The sequence below is a fragment of the Pagrus pagrus genome, assembly GCF_965226575.1.
Source record: "Pagrus pagrus genome assembly, chromosome: 12".
NCBI lineage: Eukaryota > Metazoa > Chordata > Actinopteri > Spariformes > Sparidae > Pagrus > Pagrus pagrus.
This window is the reverse complement of record NC_140196.1, coordinates 23,180,584-23,198,564: the sequence shown is the minus strand read 5'-3', so window position 1 is coordinate 23,198,564 and position 17,981 is coordinate 23,180,584. Positions and strand designations below refer to the sequence as shown.

The 17,981-nt window shown below is 40.7% G+C and overlaps 1 protein-coding gene across 2 annotated transcripts in view; it reads left to right on the top strand.

Annotated features, from left to right (window-relative positions):
• Positions 1-17,981, top strand: part of cbln12 (cerebellin 12) — a 24,944-nt gene extending 6,963 nt beyond the window's left edge. The window contains exons 2-10 of one of the 2 annotated variants that reach the window (XM_084370115.1): positions 5,894-6,032; positions 7,655-8,192; positions 8,277-8,372; positions 8,594-8,827; positions 10,399-10,421; positions 10,675-10,820; positions 12,229-12,500; positions 13,251-14,666; positions 15,397-15,500. In XM_084370115.1, coding sequence (XP_084226241.1) covers positions 7,704-8,192; positions 8,277-8,372; positions 8,594-8,827; positions 10,399-10,421; positions 10,675-10,820; positions 12,229-12,500; positions 13,251-13,520 — 1,530 coding nt within the window. In that variant the 5' untranslated portion in view covers positions 5,894-6,032; positions 7,655-7,703 and the 3' untranslated portion in view covers positions 13,521-14,666; positions 15,397-15,500. Of the gene's footprint in view, positions 1-5,893; positions 6,033-7,654; positions 8,193-8,276; positions 8,373-8,593; positions 8,828-10,398; positions 10,422-10,674; positions 10,821-12,228; positions 12,501-13,250; positions 14,667-15,396; positions 16,059-16,675; positions 16,796-16,881 lie in introns of those variants that run through there. The other variant, XM_084370116.1, reaches the window with a different exon arrangement.

Genomic DNA, 17,981 nt, shown 5'->3' with positions numbered 1-17,981 from the left:
GCATGAAGACTGGAAGCAGGGGGAAACAGCCAGCCTGGGTCTGTCCAACAGTAACACAATCTGCCTACCAGCACCTCTAAACTGACACACTATATCTTGTTTGTTTAATCCACACAAATATAAAACTGTGAGATTTACCAAAAAAAGTGCTGTTTTACTGTTTTTACTGTTACAATTTTACCGTTGGTCAAAGCTAGCTGCTCCTCCCTGCTTCCAGTCGCTAAGCTAAGCTAGACGCGTATCAAACTTCTCATCTAACTCTTGGCAAGAAATCAAATAATAAACTTTCCCAAAATATTAAAACCATTCTTTAAAACAGAAGCATGTCCCAAGACACTTTAATACATTGGAGATTCACAAATTCAGATGCAACGAAACTTTTCATTAAACCAAAGATACATTATATAGTTTATATACAATATGAAAAGAATAAAACTTAAAAATGTCACATACTCCCATTTGTTCAGTTGCCGATTTATCACACACGCCAAGCCAAAACTAATGCAGGCTTAGGTTAGAATCAAGAAGGTTATAATGTTAATGTTCAGTCTGATTGTTTGTTGAAACTGTAATAAGTGTTGATTCAAACTACTTCCTACTAAATGTCTATAAATTTACAGTCTCACCAAAACTGAGTTCTATCCATGAAGGTATGGCTGTTAGACTGCATTAGTCTTTGCTAGGCTTATCTAATAAAATGACATCAAGGGTAATAAAATGACATCATGAGTACAAGGATGTAGTTTTACAGTATTTCATATCTTTGCCAAAAAAACATCACAGTCTAACCTGGCTCTAAAGCATTCAATGCTCCAATCTTCATGATCTTCAACTGCTCATACTACTGATTGCTCCATGATGACTCAGGATCAGAATAATACCCAGACGTATCGTCTCTCCCAAGCTGCTCCCTCAGCCATGTAGAGACCCTCTTCTCGTTGGACTGTTGCTCTTCATCACACACTAGTGGAATAGTATCAAAACAAAACAAACACAATAACACGTGGTTTTTAAATTAATAACCTGTAGAATTTTCATATAACCAACACCAAGTAACACAGTAATGATTTGTCCAATTTCAAAAATCGTACAGTAGCCACCCAGTAAATCTTTCTATAAAAAGATGTCTGCCTGGCGCTCACATGCTCAGAAGTGAAAGACTTCAAGGTATACAGTTTGATTAACTAGTGATGCCTGCCATGATAATATTTGCTAATTAATATTTTTGATCTGATAGTGGGGCTAGGGGATATGTCAGGTCATCATCAAAGTTGTTATAATTCATCACAAGGGGGGATGAATGTCTCTACAAAAATTCACGACAGTTCATCCAAGAGTTGTTTTGACATTTAATTCAAAACCACAAAAGACAACATTATGGTGGCACTAGAGGAAAAGTCAAGGAACCCCCCAAACTCATTACGATACATTATCTGGGGAATGTCTGTACCTTAAAACTTTGACCTTCTGGTAGCACTAGTGGTGCAGGGTCAGGGGATCATGAAACCCTTAAGGATTTATCCTCTGGACACCACACATGTCTGCACAAATTTTCAAGGCATTCCATATAAAAGTTGTCTAGATATTTCAGTTGGACTTAAGTGATGGACCGACCAACAGAGTGGCATTGTCTTCCCTAGAGCCTTGCCACAAGTGTGGCTAAAATTATTAAAGAAATAAGTTTCCAAAATTAGAAACAAACAAAACCACAAGTTTTTAGAAATAACAAGAAATAAAATACTTACTATGTGGGGGTTCAGATATGCTTCTGGCCACCTCTTGTCTTGATAGTATCCTATAGCTCATCAGAAGGTCTTCCTCTCTATCTTTGCAAAAAGCTTCAAACATCTCAAGAAGGGACTCCCCTGGTGGTGACATAGTCTCTGTCACCGTTTCATCTTCTTCCCACTTGTCTGTCTCATTTGCATTAAGACAGAAGGTACTGTTCTCTGCCACCATCCACTCGATCTTTTCAAGAAGTCTTGAGGCTTGAGCTGGATCGTTGGAGTTGATGTTGAATCTGTGGTACCTGTTGTTACATTTCCTAAGCAGCAACTGGAGGGCGCTGCCTTCACTCTCTATGAACTGCTCCACAGTTGTTCCTCCAATGCAGTCACTCCAGCTAAAAAGTACAAGAGTATGTCTCCAAACATCAGGACCCAGAAGGCTCATGTGCTCTCTTATGGACCTCAAGTGGGCCTTGGTGAGGGCAAGAGCAGCAGTAACCACCAGGATGATGGCGTGGGGCCCTGGAGTACAGAGTGAAACTCCTCTTGTTATCTCCTGCTTCACCATCTCTGGAGTGTCTTTGAGGGAGCTTAACCTTGACCAGCCTGGAGTGTCTATTAGCTGGACCTTCCATCGACCCACTTGGCTTTGTTTCGCCTCACTGTGGTGGGTTCTCCTCCTTTCTCCCAGCTGTACACCCAGCATGGTGTCTCCTATCACGGTTTTCCCAGACAGGAACCAGCCAGTCAGAAGAAGCCTGATCTCGGCTAGATGATAAACCTCATCTGGCAGAGAGATGAAGAGGGAACAATAAAAAACATGGTTACGATCCATGATAATCCATGGTCATGGATGGAGAAACAGATTATTTGATATCTTACCTTTGTAAGTTTCCCTGAGAACGTCTCTCTCAGCTTTGACCCTTGACTCTCTTTCCTTTGCTTTCTCATTCACATCTTTCAGTCTTCTCTCCACATCTTGTGCAACTGCAGGATCCAGTTCAAACAGTTTTCCACCATTTGCAGCCACCATTTTCTCCACTTTTTCAAGCAGCGCTATCACCTGTGCTCTCGAACCATTATTGTTGTTGTTGAACATGTGGCTTCTTTGACCGCATTTGTCCACAATCCTGCGCAGAACCTTCCCTCTCTTTTCCATGTACTCTCCAATATCGGTGTATATCTCCTGCCAGACCCCATACTTCAACAGAACCAGGGTATGATTCCATACTGCATCACCCAGAAGCTCCAAGTGCCCCTCTAATGACCTTCCACTCTTCTCCTCCAGTATGCTATCCAAGTCAACAATCAGCAGGAAGGCGTGAGGTCCTGGAGCGCATAGGGACACGCTTTGGATCAACGACATCTTCACCAGCTCCATGGTCTCATCAGGGTGGTAGGTCTTCCACCATCCAGGTGTCTTCACGAGGGTCACCCTCCATCTTCCTGCTACCTCAGCATGTCTCACTGTGTTTCCTACAGTCTCATCTTTAGTGTCAATGCCCTTGCATCCCAGTATGGTGTTTACTGTCTCACCTTTACCACAATATTTCCCTCCCAGGAGGACAATGCGGATGTCTTTGAGACGGTTTGAGTTCCCAGGTCCTGTCAAGAGGAAGCAAGAAAAAATATTAAGCAAAAGGGAAATACTATTTTGGCCTGTAAATAACTCAACAATTCCTCCAAATATTAGTTAACAATGTAACATAGCGTACGGATTTTCGAATTGTGGACGACCATTCATTGTCCCCAGAGGACAAATTTCACTGACTTTGGTGACCCCCTGTCTTTTTCTGTACCACCACCAGCAGGTCAAAATTTTCAAGCATCATTGAAAATGTCTTAATATCCACTGTATGGATTGTCATCATATTTGATGCAGGCATTCATGGTTCCCAGATGATGTTTCCTTCTGATTTTCCTGTAATGCCATTGTAAGGTTGGCATTTGTGGTTTTTAGTGAAATGTCTCGGCAACTTCTGGATGGATTGCCCCTTCAGAGAAATTGTAACCACTTCCATTTCAGTATTTGTTAACCATCATCTGGTCTAAATTCAATTTGTCCAACACTTAATACGCATAAAAAGCAGCCAAACTAATGACATTCCAATCAGACTCAGCTGTACTTTGTTGTTGATTTGAGTTGAATTTGATTTAACTTTTAGTGTTAATTTGCCAATATAAGAATGCAAACACACTAAAGTAAGATGGTGAGCATGGCGAACATTGCCCCTGCTTATAAACAGTATGTTAGCACTCTGCCAAAATACAGTCTGACAAATCTGCTATTCATGGCATAAGACCCAATGCAGGTGTTAAGACTGAAAACAGCCCTATGTTAAAACAATGTTACTTCACAATTAAACAGTGTGTGTTGCCTAACATACAGTATAGACGATTGAAAGCTTATAAGGCACCAAAACAATGCTAAGCAGTTTATAATGACACTGACAGGATTTTACAACTCATCTCGACTTGACTGGACTCGAATTATATTACTTTTCATCAAGACAATCACCAGGTAAACAGTAGAAATACAGTGTTACAAAATAATCTTAAGGGATGTGCAATTGTGGGTATTTGATTGGCCATAGCAGCGCCATGCTTGTTTTGTGGCAACAATTCAGGTCAGGTTCAACTTGTTTTGCCAAGCAACCCTGCATCATTTTGCTGGAGCCCTCTTACAGGGATAAACTCTGTCGATCATGTTATGTAAACATAGCTCAACTCGGATCATCAGACCAAACAGGCCGAATTGCATTCCAAACTGTAGCAGTAACCATCAGTACCACAGATGCAACCATTTGCCAGTTCATGTAGGTTATAATGTGCATTGTTTTTTTAAACTTAGGTAGACAGCACACAGCATTGCACAGCACAACAGAACAATAAGTAACTCTGCACAAGTAAGTCTGCACAAAGATCATACAGCTTAATCAACACCTCGCAAAACAATTTCAACAAAAACAGAACATTATAATCCTCATTGCAGAACTGTTGTATTAGACTTCATATAATACAACATTGGTATATATTATGTTATGTTATGTTATGTTATGTTATGTTCGTAAACTGATAACCAACTGTAAATATTGTCAGCAGGTTAATAAAATGTTCAAACACCATGCAGTTAACTTTACAGGATAACTCACCACTTTCTTCTTCAGTACTCTCACTTTTCATTTTTTCCTGGGAAAATGCCCAAAAACAACAGCAATCCCAGAATTGGCAATACTGTGAAGCTGATTAACCTTGACGCTTGGTGCGCCTGTTTCTACCTGTGGCAGCGTAACTGCTTACTGAGGATTCTCTCTTATTTTAAGAAAGGTATGACGAACAAGTGTTGAAGGAAAAATACAAGCTCCTCCCTCTCAGGTAGGCAAAACTAAACAGTCTTGAAATAGGCTCCAATGACACTTGACACTTGTGTGTGGAAAATTATACATGTACAGTGTTATTATAAAAACAGAATAAACTATTTATTCTTCAATACTTTTACATGCCTTCAACTTCCTTATTAACCATTTACCTTGTTGCTTTCTACAGCTGTAGCATTTGATTAGATGGTAACCTTTAACAGTTGGAATCACTCATTGATGCTTCATTAATGAGTGATTCCTGAATAACTGTGATTCCAGGACTATATAGTAGATAATTATTCCCTCATGAACAGACTGGGAGATACTATTATAATAAATCATTAGGTAGTGAGTATTTATGCTGACTGAATTGGCCTGAAGTCGGCTATGGAAAAATACTGAGCTCTCTGGTATGTGAGAGAACTTTTGAGCTTGGATTTTACAATCACTTACATCCTCAAGCAAGTGCCAGTAAACCAGTGTTCATGTGTGCAGCTGCCAAAAACACTTGCATGTGTAGCTGCAGCTGCACACAATGAAAGCATGCGACATGTCCAACACATAGAGGGAGAAGGTTTTCATTCTGTTCTGTATCTTATATATCACAGCAATACAGTTTAAAAAGTAGAAGTTTCACATGACAATATGACAAAAAACAAATGAGCAGATGTCAGAGTGGTTGAAAGGGTGTAAGAACAGTGTTCACTAGAGATAAAAAAGACAAGTCCTATTAGAGCAAAGGCTTATTATTGCACTGTGACCTCAAAGTTACCTGATAATTTTCCTCACGCCCTCCTCCCATCCTAGGGTCATGTGACCTCTCAGTCCAGTGCCAGCTGGGGGTAGCTGAATCTGTTGGGATTAGCCTCCACCGTCAACACACTGACCGCTCACAACCCGCACACTCACCGATGGCCAGGTTCTGCAAACACCAAGACACCAGCAGGTAAGAAATCCCTTTTTTCTTTTAGGCACTAATTTAAAATTGTCATTGAATTTAGTTGAGATACACAAAGAATAGTTGGTAGTTAAACGTATGAAAGCAGAGCACATGTAGAGTAGATCAGGCTGACAAGCTGCTGTCAAGGATGATCTCCTGATCCCCTGTGCTTGCGCTCATCTGTCAGTGTTACCAACCTTTATCCTTACTGTGAGCAAGTCACATTCTTCTTCATATATTGATTATAGATATCTATAGATGATTGTATACTCAGTAGATTGGATTGTTAAATTTCATCAAATTGTCTCACTAAACACTAGTCAAGTTCAGTTTATGTGTTAAAGAGGTCTTGAATCAACTTCAAGGATAATTGTTTTGGCCATTGTTTGAAATGATGGCATATGACCTTACGTTAGGTTGTGAGGTGTTTCTGATATTTTTGTCCACCCTACGCACATTTTCTCAGTAATAGTGGTTACATAGTTAAGTGTTCTATTCATAGAGCACAGCAGGCGAAAGCCCAGTAGACAGGATTACTGGTCTGAGTGCACAGTTGGAATGAAACAAGGACTTCCCCCTTGTCACCAGCTCAACACGCTTATATTGATATATACTGGAAATTACAATGTAACAGATTTTTGTCTTTTTGCTTCAGGAATGCTTACAAAATATAATAAATAGACATACATTGGTAATCTATACTGATATGTATTTAAAAAGTAGTAAGTACGTTTTACAACATACTGTATGTAAATTTTTAATAATAGTTAATACATTGAAATGTTATGTAATTAGGAGAAAATGTTGTCGTAACACTGTTTAATTTACACAAATAATGAAAAAGACCTAGAATGTTAAAGGAGACCTATTATGCTTTTTCATTTTTTTTCTTTCCTTCCTGTGTTATAAAGGGTTATTACACACAGTACACGTAAAAGATCTCAAAAGTTAAAAAACATAACGATAGTTCCTCTCTTCCACAGAAAACACTACTCCTGAAGTGCCTGAAACACCTCGTCAGTAGTCCCGCCTTTAATTCCATGATTTCTTGACATCACAGTATGTCACCATGTCGCACATTTGCATAATTTATACCTATATTCATAGGTTTAAAGTATAAGCTAACTCGAAACTGAAAACATGACAGCCAACCACAGACATGGTGAGCAGTACTGGCTTAGGCATGTGTGAGCCGACCAATCAGAGCAGACTGAGTATTTAGAAGGGGGGCCTTAAAGGGACAGGATGTAAAACAAAGTGTTTCAGACAGATGGGGAATACACTGCTTCTGCACTGGACAGTATGAGAAAACTGATATGTTTTTTGAGAACTAAAGCATAAACACTTGTTCTAGTAGTAACCCAAAATAAAACTATGAGCCTGAAAATGAACATTATATGTCTCCTTCAATATGTTCAGACTACTCATATGGAAAATATATTTCTGTTGCATGAGAGAATGCTCGCAGTTTCTTAATACTTGTTTGCATCTGTACTTCTTACATGTAACAGCAGCATGTAAATGTTGTCCTTCATTTGTTGTTGCACCTACTGCAGTCCAACTCATCTGTGGATTTTGTGATGAGTTTGTTTCTTGATTTCTCTCTTGTGTTTAAATCCACTCTTTAGTTAGCATCCTTGTGTGACACCCACATAAGGGAACCCTCATCCGGTCACGATGGCGTCCCTGGAGGAGGAGCTGACCTGCTCTGTGTGCCGAGACATCTTCAGCCAAGCCCATCCTCTGCCCTGTGGTCACAGCTTCTGTCCTGCCTGCATCCGCGAGGCCTGGAGGGATCAGGGTGAGGGCAAAAGTCGCTTCATCTGCCCCCAGTGTCAGGAGGAGCACGGTGAGGTGCTGTGTGACAGCTGCTCTCCAGAGGCAGCAGAAGGACGGCCAACATTGGCTGTCAAGACCTGCCTGAGGTGTGAAGTATCTTTGTGTGCAGAACACCTCCAACCCCATCTGGAGAGGCCGGCGTTTAGCACCCACCTGTTGGTGGATCCGCTGGGTGACCTCTCCCAGCGACGGTGCCCAGAGCACACAGAGATACTGCGCTACTACTGTGCCGATGAGAGGGTGTACGTGTGTGGGGACTGTCTGCTGGAGGGAGGCCATGCTGAGCACAAAGTGAAGGCACTGAGACAGGTGGAGGAGGATCTGAAGGTCAGCTGGAGGATCATACAGTGTGTGTTTTTATGTTTGTTTGTGCAGGAGTGTGTTGTTGATCATATATGTGTGGTTCCACAGGTCATTCTCCAGACTCTGCTCGTAAAGGCAGAGGAGAAGCTGAGAGATGGAGAGCGAATCCTCAAAGAGCACGAGAATATTGATTCCACCATGGCTGTGAGTAAATCTATTTAAACCACAACATAATGACTTTCTCAGTAGATGTTTTTTAAACCCTGTACTACCCAAGTTACGACCCACAAGGGAGCCTAAATTTGAATGCTTTTCATGTAAAACCCTCAGTCTGACCTTGTTCTACTAATGAATCTTTTAAAATGAACCAGATGCTTTGATCACTGATCCGGTACCAACCGCCCATCTCTCCTGACTGGTTTCAGGACTGTATGAAACAGGATGACACCCAGGTGGAGCGGCTGAGCTCAGACCTGCAGGTTCAGGTGAGGAGGCTGGTGCTCGACCTGAGGGACATCACCAAGAGGGAGAGAGAGCAGGTCATAGAGCGAGTGCACGAAGACTGCTCCAAGGTGAGGGAAGACATGAGCCAGACGCTGAGCATCCAGCACTATCTGGCCTCGCTGCTGGCAGAGACGGACCCCTTCCTGCTCATCTGGGTAAGACCTGGTGCTGAAAGGACACTCTGCTGTACACTAACAGATTTGTTGGGAGTGGAACTGTGCTATACGAGTTTTCCTTATATTTTAAAGAACTTTTTATACAATTTTCTGTCTGTATTGTTTTTCTTGTTTTTTGCTTTTTTACAATCGTACATAATTAATGGGCTTCTTTTTTTCTTTTTTCTTTTTTTTTTAATTCAAAAGTTTCTTTTTCCTGTGAGTTGGCCAATGTTTTATTAGCTCTTTGGTTGTTTTAACTGCATACTTTTCTAATCCAGGACAAGCTGGATAGCAGAAAGTGAAGTGAAGTGAATATAGCTTGCATTCAGGTCTTCACTTTGCCTTTATCCTGTGAAGTTCTTTTTAGTTTATATCTTAAATAATAATCTAAACTTTTTAAATAAAAAAGAATCATACAGTTTCCTTCACAGAAATTAGTGAAAGATATGTAACTTTTCTTATACCTCTTAAAGTCAATAAGGCCTCACAACCCCCTGTGAAGCTTTGGTGACCCCTAGTGGGCTCCCAGGTTCGGAACAAGTGAATTATGCTGTAGTTAAATAGGGAAGATGCTGTGAATAATGTTACAGTGTTCTCAGTTGTGGAAATGATCCAACAATTAACCTTTTGATGTACTAAACAGAATATCTCAATCCAGCTGAATCAGTCCTCTTGGTTTTGAGTTAATTATGTGAACAACTATCGAATGGATTCAATTTAATACAGACGTTCATGTTCCCCTCAGGAAAAATAGTAATTACTCTGGTAATCCCAACTGTTCTTCTGGGGCCGTCATCAGGTTTTTGGTGAAATGTGAGCAAAACATTATTCCTACTTAACATCAGTATGTTACTTGACTGTGCAATATATACAATCTTCATTGTGATAAGAGACTATATACTGTCAGTCCTGTATATTGCGATATGGCCTAAAAATATTGTGATATTTTTCTTCAGGCTGTACGGCACAGCCCTACATGTTAGAACTGTTTTTGTGAGCACGTTGCCATGTTTGCATTAACATTTACTGTAACTCAAAGCACTGATGGGCCTCAGTCCAGAGCTGCTAGCCTATCTGCAGATTCTTAGTCGTGTTTGTTAAAGGTTTGGTTTCCCACTTATGCCTGGGTAAATACTAAATAGCCACTACTTGTTGGGATTTCCTATGTTGTCCTATGTGGCACAGCTCATCTGGCCGAAACTTAACGTAGAACAACAGTACTTTTTCTACAAAACATAAAACATTATCGAGAGTTCAATGCTCAAAAAAACGGTCGATGATGGACTGTGATGGTGTTATTCACGTGTTCTACATTTTATTTCTTTCCTCTTGTGCGTCATGTAAGAATGTATAGTTTGCCTTTCAGTGATGTTGTTGTTATTTAGTATGCTGTCCTCCCATTTGTATGATTGTGGGGAAAATATGGGACATATTTAACGCACAGATGGTTAGCTATATGTTTGAATAGGGGTTTATCCTTGTGTTTGTTTACTTTAGTATCCAGCTGGGCAGATTGGATCGTTCTTTGTTAGGCTTTTCTCAACTGTCCTTCACCCTTCTTTCCTCAGGCCTTTCAATCAGATGACACAAAGTAAGTCCACAACAAGTCAGCGACACTGTGTTATGTTCGATCCATGGGCTATGTGTGTTGATGTGTGTGGGTAGGTAGGCAGTGTTTGTATGTTTGTATGTGGGGGATAGAAAAGACAGTGAGACATAAGTTGAGGAAGAAATGGACGGATTCATGCATTTTTTTCAATACAGAATCCTTTAATGTATGTGGGCTCAAAGCTTAAACTGAGATCGTTTTCCTCCTGCAGTATGTTTTCTGCTCTTCATTCTAGGTTACTAGCCGAGCTGAGCAGCCCACTTTTCGTCCCTGATACCGTCAGTTTAGACAGGAAACACATCTTGGAGGACATAGAAAGCAAGTATCGAGAGTTTATCACTGCCACCCTCCTCTGCCTCAGTGAACTCAAGCGGGAGCTCTGTGAGTGATGCTTTCCCCATTTATTTAACTGTCTTAAAGGAACGCTTTGACATTTTAGGAAACATGCTTATGTTTTCTTGCCAATAGTTAGATGAGAAGATCGATACCACCCTCATGCCTGTACATTAAATATGAAGTTACAGCCAGCAGCCGGTTAGCTTTGCATAGCAAAATGGCTAGTTGGATACCTAACGCTCTGTTAAAGCACAACTTGTCATCTTCACACTTTGGTTTTTGTACAAATTGAACAAACAAGATATAGCATGTTAATGTTAATTAGTGAGCTTTAAAGCTGCCTTTATGCTAAGTTAAGCTAGCTGTCTCCTGGCTTTGCTTTGTAGTATTGAGTGGTATTGATCTAATCATCTAACTCTTGGTAAGAAAGCCATTACCAAAATATATCAGATGCCAAGAATGATATCATATTTCAAATTTTGACTTAATGTTTGGTAACACCTTACATAAGGTATACATAAATGTGAGTAGTTGCTGAGGAACAAGTGAGGAATTAATCAGGAACTACCTGATAGTTAATGAATCATTAATGAGTCATTCCTGAATAACTGTTCGAGGACAATATAGCAGATAATGATGAGTTACTAAAGAACTGACTGGGAGAAACTTTAATTAATGCATATCAATAGGTAATTATTAATTGATGAATATATGTGAATCAGCATACTGGCCAATTTCTTAATGAGTTTTTCCTGATTAACTAAGAATCAACCAGTGTGTGAGTGGAACAAACTAGTGACAGCTCATTATCATCATCATAAGTTACTCTTTTTGTGTACATTTAAGTAAAGTGAAACATGGTATTGAGTATTTAAGAAGTAGAATTATTAATTGCTAAATACTGAATCATTAGTTGCTCTTTTTGTGTATCATATTGTTATCTTAAAGTATTGAGGGAGCACTAGGGATTTACCTCTCCGTTACTAGAAAGAAAGTGGTCAGTATGTTGATTCACAGATGTTTATGAACTAATCATTACCTAATGATTAATTATGTAGGATCTACCGGTCCGTTCTCTAATAACTCTTCATTATCTGCTGTATAGTCCTTGAATCACTGTTATGCAGAGATTACTTATTAACAAATTATTATCAACTGGCTCCTGATTCATTCCACCCTCGTTTCTTAGTAACTACTCACATTTTTGTGTCCCTCATTATAAAGTGTTACGCAGTAATTTCGTGTCATTTTTATATAATCATCTGATTTTATATGTTAATGTACTATAAGTGGTCTTCTATTTGTGGTAACTAAAACTGCGTACATGTGTGGTTGCATCTCAACAACTTGTGGGTGTTTGGAACTGGAAACATTTCGCAGCTCATAAATAGGAAAGAAAACTGTTGTTTCCATGAGCAGCAACACGCTGTTGTTTTATTTCCCTCTCTTACAGTAACCAGTCCCTTGACTCTGGACACTAACACAGCCCATCCTCTGTTGAGCATCTCTGATGATCTTCGCTCAGTGACGCGGGTGAAAAACCGTCTGCCCTGCGCTGCTCACCCCGAACGTTTCGACCACTGGCCGCAGGTTCTCACCTGCCAGATCTTCTCCTCTGGGACTCACTACTGGGAGTTGGAGGCTGAGGGATTCTGGGATATCGGCGTCTGCTATAGAAGTATTGGACGGAAGGGGAAAGAGGGCAATGCCTTTGGGAACAACAAGGTATATGTGATATATGTGTCACATTTTTGGCATGTATTTGTTGTTTGAATAAACGAGTGAAATGAGTCGGAAGCTCTGTTTGATGCCAGTGGTATTTGTACTGCTATGTTTTGACCACTTTTCCCATGAACCCTTCCCTGGTATCACTCTGAGTTTTTTTTTTATCTGGCTTCAGTGAAAATGAAAAGGCTGTTTTTCCTTTGGACTTTTACTCAGTCATCAAAATCTGCCATCAGAGAAACTCTTCATTTGTGCTCAACAGAACACTTTTTTGTGTTATGCTGTAACAGATCTGTGGCTGAAGCAACTCTAGCAAGGTTTCCATCCAAATGTAGTAAAATTTTAACAACATTTTGCAAAAGACAATGAAAATGAACGTGTGTTTCCATCCACTATCGTTATGGGAATTTAAGGAGGGCAGAAGAAGAGGGTGCGACACAGAGATGTAGATAAAAGAGCACCAGTATAAACTTCATAAAGGTGAAAACATATGTCTAAATAAAAAGAAATATGGCATTTATTGGCATCAAGTTTCATGTATGTTGTGATTTATTCAGACAGCAGAGAAAAGCAGCAACTCTTTATATTTGAGAAGCAAGAACTACAGATTTTTGCCCATTTTTGCTCAGAAAAATAATGTGAACAACTCTAGTTTTCTGCCAGTCGGCAATAATCGACTATTTTTTTCAGCTCTAGTTTCAACCAAAAGAGTCATGTTCCTTGATTAAAATGCCTGTGATACATTTCTAGGTATCTTGGAGCTTGACACAGCAGCACGACAGGAAGCTGGCTGCCTGGCACAACCGCAGGAAGACCCGTCTCACGTACCAAATGACTGGCAACCGGGTCGCCGTCGCTGTGGACTACGGCGCGGGCACCATCACCTTCTCCGAGGTGGGAACATCTTGCAGCCTGACGCACCTCCACACTTTCTCTGCCACGTTCACTCAGCCACTGTGCTTGGGCTTTGGACTCTACAAAGCAGAGCTCAACAGCCGTATTTCTGTCGTCAAAGTCTGAGTTGGAGAGAGGGGCAAGGAGGAGAGGACAATAACTTTGACAAAACCATGCCAAGAGAAAGTGGTGTTGATTTATTTCCTCACTTCTGGAACCACATGACCCTGTGATGGAAATGTTCCCATGAGCCTCTCTGATGTTCCCTCAGATCTAAGCCAAATAAAGAGACAACACAACATCTCCTAAAACTGTGATCAGGTGATACTGGCATGGAAATTATGAAAAATGAGAATGGAGCATTTAGTAAGTGAACACGAGTGGATCCTGTCAGGACATCAAACGAAGAGGCTCCTTTGAAACAGGACAGAAAGATGCTTGATTGTTATGTGATTAAACATACAGATGACTGCTGATTTGAAGTTATTACAATTGCGTACAAGACGTTTGTAAATGTTAGTTTGCCAGAAATAATTTTTTCAGATGTTTGTGATGTTTGGCACTAACTCCTTCTTTAAGCACCTCTAATGGTCAACCTCAGTTGTGAATACCAAATTACATCTGTGTTTTTGGACATTAGGTGTGTCATACCGAGGCTGGTGTTAGTGCTTTTATGTTCGAAATCCCACTGAAATAATATCTTTTGAAACTGATGCACACATCCTGTTAATCCAATATCTGCTATAAAAGAAGCTACCTGCCTACATAAGGCTTTGGATGTGTAAATGTTTCCCCACGAAAGTGTGAAAGCAAAAACAATAAAAGGAAAATGTGATCTTTTTCAACTCCGCTTGAAGACACACAAGCAGGAATCACCTGATTTGATTGGATACTATAAAAATCAGGAAAACAACTGCCACTCACTCGCTAGCCTTGCTCTTTGAAGCCGCTCAGATGCCCAATTATCCTCCTGTTTTCTTTATATCGCTGTAAAGGTGAGTGGGCGGATGCAACATAGAGAGTGAGAAAGAAGCAGACGGAAAAGGGGGTGGCTGAGAGAGAGAGAAAGGGAGAAAGAGAAAGAGAGAGAGAGAGGGTGAGAGAGGGAGATCAGAGCTTACACTGACTTGGTTGTGATCAGACTGACTCTCGTGCTGTCAAGTGATGCGATAGAGGAGCGGGAGAATTTTTGATCATACTACCGTGCTCCAGCTGGGAGGAAACAACAGTTTTCACCTGATATGGAATACAAGATTGCTCAGATGGAAACAGGTGATCATCTTTTTTTTTATTTATCACTTTAAATACTAGGATTGTACTGTGCGGTGAAAATAGTTGGGTTGATTTAGAACGCTTGTTTTAAGGTGAATAATTTGGATCCTTCTCCAAACAAAAAGCTGCTGTTTTTTGTGTTTCATTAAAGCTGAAGGAAGATGTTTTCACATGTGCTGTTGCTCATCGTTGTCAAAGACAAATGAATGTTATGTAAAATTGGACTGTGTGAAAGTTGATGACATCACCTGAGGTCAAAAATGTCTTCATATATGACTCTGACTGTAATTCCTCTGAGTTTAACAACAGAAAGGCTGTTAAACTTGCTGGGGAATAAAGGAATAATGGAAGAAGTGACATCTCTGTATGCATAGCTACTATATTTGTGTCCGTAAGTGTGAAAACAAAAGCACAAGTGAGAGCGAGCGAGCGTGTGTCGTGTGAGGGAATGCGTGTTGAGCAGCGTTGGGAGGGAGGGGGCTACGTGTAAAAGACAGATGGTCACTCAGTGGAGTTGTTCCCCCACTCCCTCTCTCTTTCTCGCTCCCTTCTGGGTCCGACATCTTTTCCCTGTCACCTCTCCAAAATCTTACCTCATCTGTTTTTTTTTTTCTGCCCTCAGCACCTTTTATCATCTCATCCTTCACTCTATTACTTAAAGTCTGAACTCAGATCTTCGCTCACTTTGCTGCGCTTTTATCTTTTCAAACCCCTTTCTTCCCTTCCCCAGCTCTTCTGCCTTCTTGTCAGGTTTTTTGCTGAAGAAATCAACTTGAAAACACCAAGAGATTTCTTTGCGACTGTCATTCTGGCCCCTGCTGACACAGCACGAAAGACACCAGAGAGATTTGGGATTTGTGGGTACAAACAAGAAAAAGAGACAGAAAGGGAATGATTGATAGCTATGGCCAATGAACAATTCTGACTATTTTCTCAATATCATTTTGTTCTCTTGGTTCTATTGCTGCCTGGTTGCATATTAATGTACTTGCGTACCAGCCAAAGCTACATAGACAATTTGTTTCACCATAGCATGTTTGTTTTCCAGAGTGACATTTCTCTCAAGTAGAATCAATCAGAAATATTCCACTAAACATCCTAGATTCAGTCATGCATCCCAGGTTAATCACCTTCCACCTCCCCATACTGTTGGCTGTGCTCCTGCTGTGGGGACCCACGGGGACGAGGGGCCAAAATGACACAGAGCCCATCATCCTTGAGGGAAAATGTCTGGTTGTATGTGACTCCACTCCTTCATCCGAGCCGGCCGGTAACGCCCTGGGCATGTCGGTCCGCTCCGGCTCCGGCCGGGTGGCCTTCTCTGCCAGCCGCCAGACCAACCACGAGCCCACGGACATGAGCAACCGCACCATGATCATCTACTTTGATAATGTGAGTATACGACTGCTTAGGTGTCTTTAAGTTACACAAAAGCCAATTTGCAGTTCAAATAAAGCCCATTCTTGACATAAGAGGAGAACTACTTGATTGATTGTCCACAGTTCAGAGATCAAAATAGGTCAAACTGTGTTTGAACAAAGTTCTCCACTGTAGTTTCTCTATATTTCACAGAATATGAAAAAGGCTGATCCGTTTTCCCCACACAGCTTCTGTGAGCTGCATTTCAAGTGCTTTGTACTCAGAAGTCTCCTGCCAATAAGATGCACATATTATTAGTTAGAGTTCTGACAGTGAGGAAAAATGCTAATGAGGTAAACACTGAACTTGCAGACTCAACGTGCAGCCGGGCTGCATTTTTATAGACATTTGGAGCTTTTTTGGAAATAAAGAATCAGAAATGACTCAGTGTTTTGAGAAAGTCTGAAATCTTTTTACATTGGACACAACAATGACCCGAGACACCCTGGAGTGAGCAGGGAAACCTTTTAACACCTGCCCCACTGTTAATCACTGGTCTTCCAGAGTTTTTGTTCTCTTGCATACCTTTATATCTTCATGTGTACATCACATATCATCTTGCCTACCTCCTTTCCTTGCTGTTGTGTCAGATTTTGGTGAACGTGGGCACTCACTTTGACCAAGAGAGCAGTGTCTTCCTGGCACCAAGAAGGGGCGTGTACAGCTTCAACTTCCATGTTGTAAAGGCATACAACAGACAAACTATCCAGGTACAAAACCTCAACTAGGACACTTATAATTTTAGTTGCAGTAGATCAACACACACACTCTAATCCCTTTCTTTGCTCTCTCTCAGGTCAGCCTGATGCTGAACGGCTGGCCAATGATTTCTGCTTTCGCTGGGGACCAGGACGTCACCAGAGAAGCTGCCACGAACGCCGGCCTAGTGATTATGGAGAAGGGGGACAAGGCCTACCTCAGACTGGAGAGAGGCAACTTGATGGGAGGCTGGAAGTACTCCACCTTCTCTGGGTTCCTGGTCTTCCCCTTGTGAGGAAGGTGGAGAGAGAGCAAGTTAAAGTGTTAAGAGGAAATTGGATAAAAGTGAAAAGGATGGCTTCAATCTCTTACTCTTTATACGATGCATTAAAGGATGTGTTTTATGCAAAAATCAGATGGAGATTCTGCAAATTAAAGGTCCAGTGTGTAGGAGTTTAGAGGGATTTATAGGAATAAAATGTAACATAATAATTATAAGTATGTTTTCACTAGCATATAATCACCTGACACAGAATTGTGTTTTGTTTTACCTTAGAATGAGTCGTTTATATTTACAGAGGGAGCAGATCCTCGTCCACGGAGTCCGCTGTGTTGCACCACAATGTTTCTACAGTAGCCCAAAACAGACCGTACCGAACACTGACTCTAGAGAGGAGCTGTCATGTTTTTTGCATTTTTTTGCATTTTTAGCAGCCACTGTGGGGGAGAGTGAGACAAGGGGTGTCCACTTGGATGCAAGATGTCACTAAATCCTACACACTGGGCCTTTAAGACCATTCTCACTTGAGACCAAAAAGAAAGGCAGGAAAAAGAGGCTGGAACATTCAGTAAAATAATTTATGTGTGGAGTTCATTTGCTCTGTTTCTGTGTATAAATATTTGTTGGGTTTGTATAAGAGATATTTCAATTGTGACAAAATTATAAAGTAGCCATGTGCGATGTGGGCTTCTGTGCTAAGATTGCGTTTTTGTTTTTTTGTTTTCATTCCAAATGTTTGAAACACTGCTGTGCTCCACACAGCATCCTGTCAAACAAACAAACTTGCCCTTTACTCTGCTGTGTCATATGACTGATGCTCCACTATATGCCTGTTAGTCTCATGCAACAGATGAATTATTTACACAGAAAATTTCTATTGAGAAGATAATAATAAAATATAATCATATAAAGTTGAA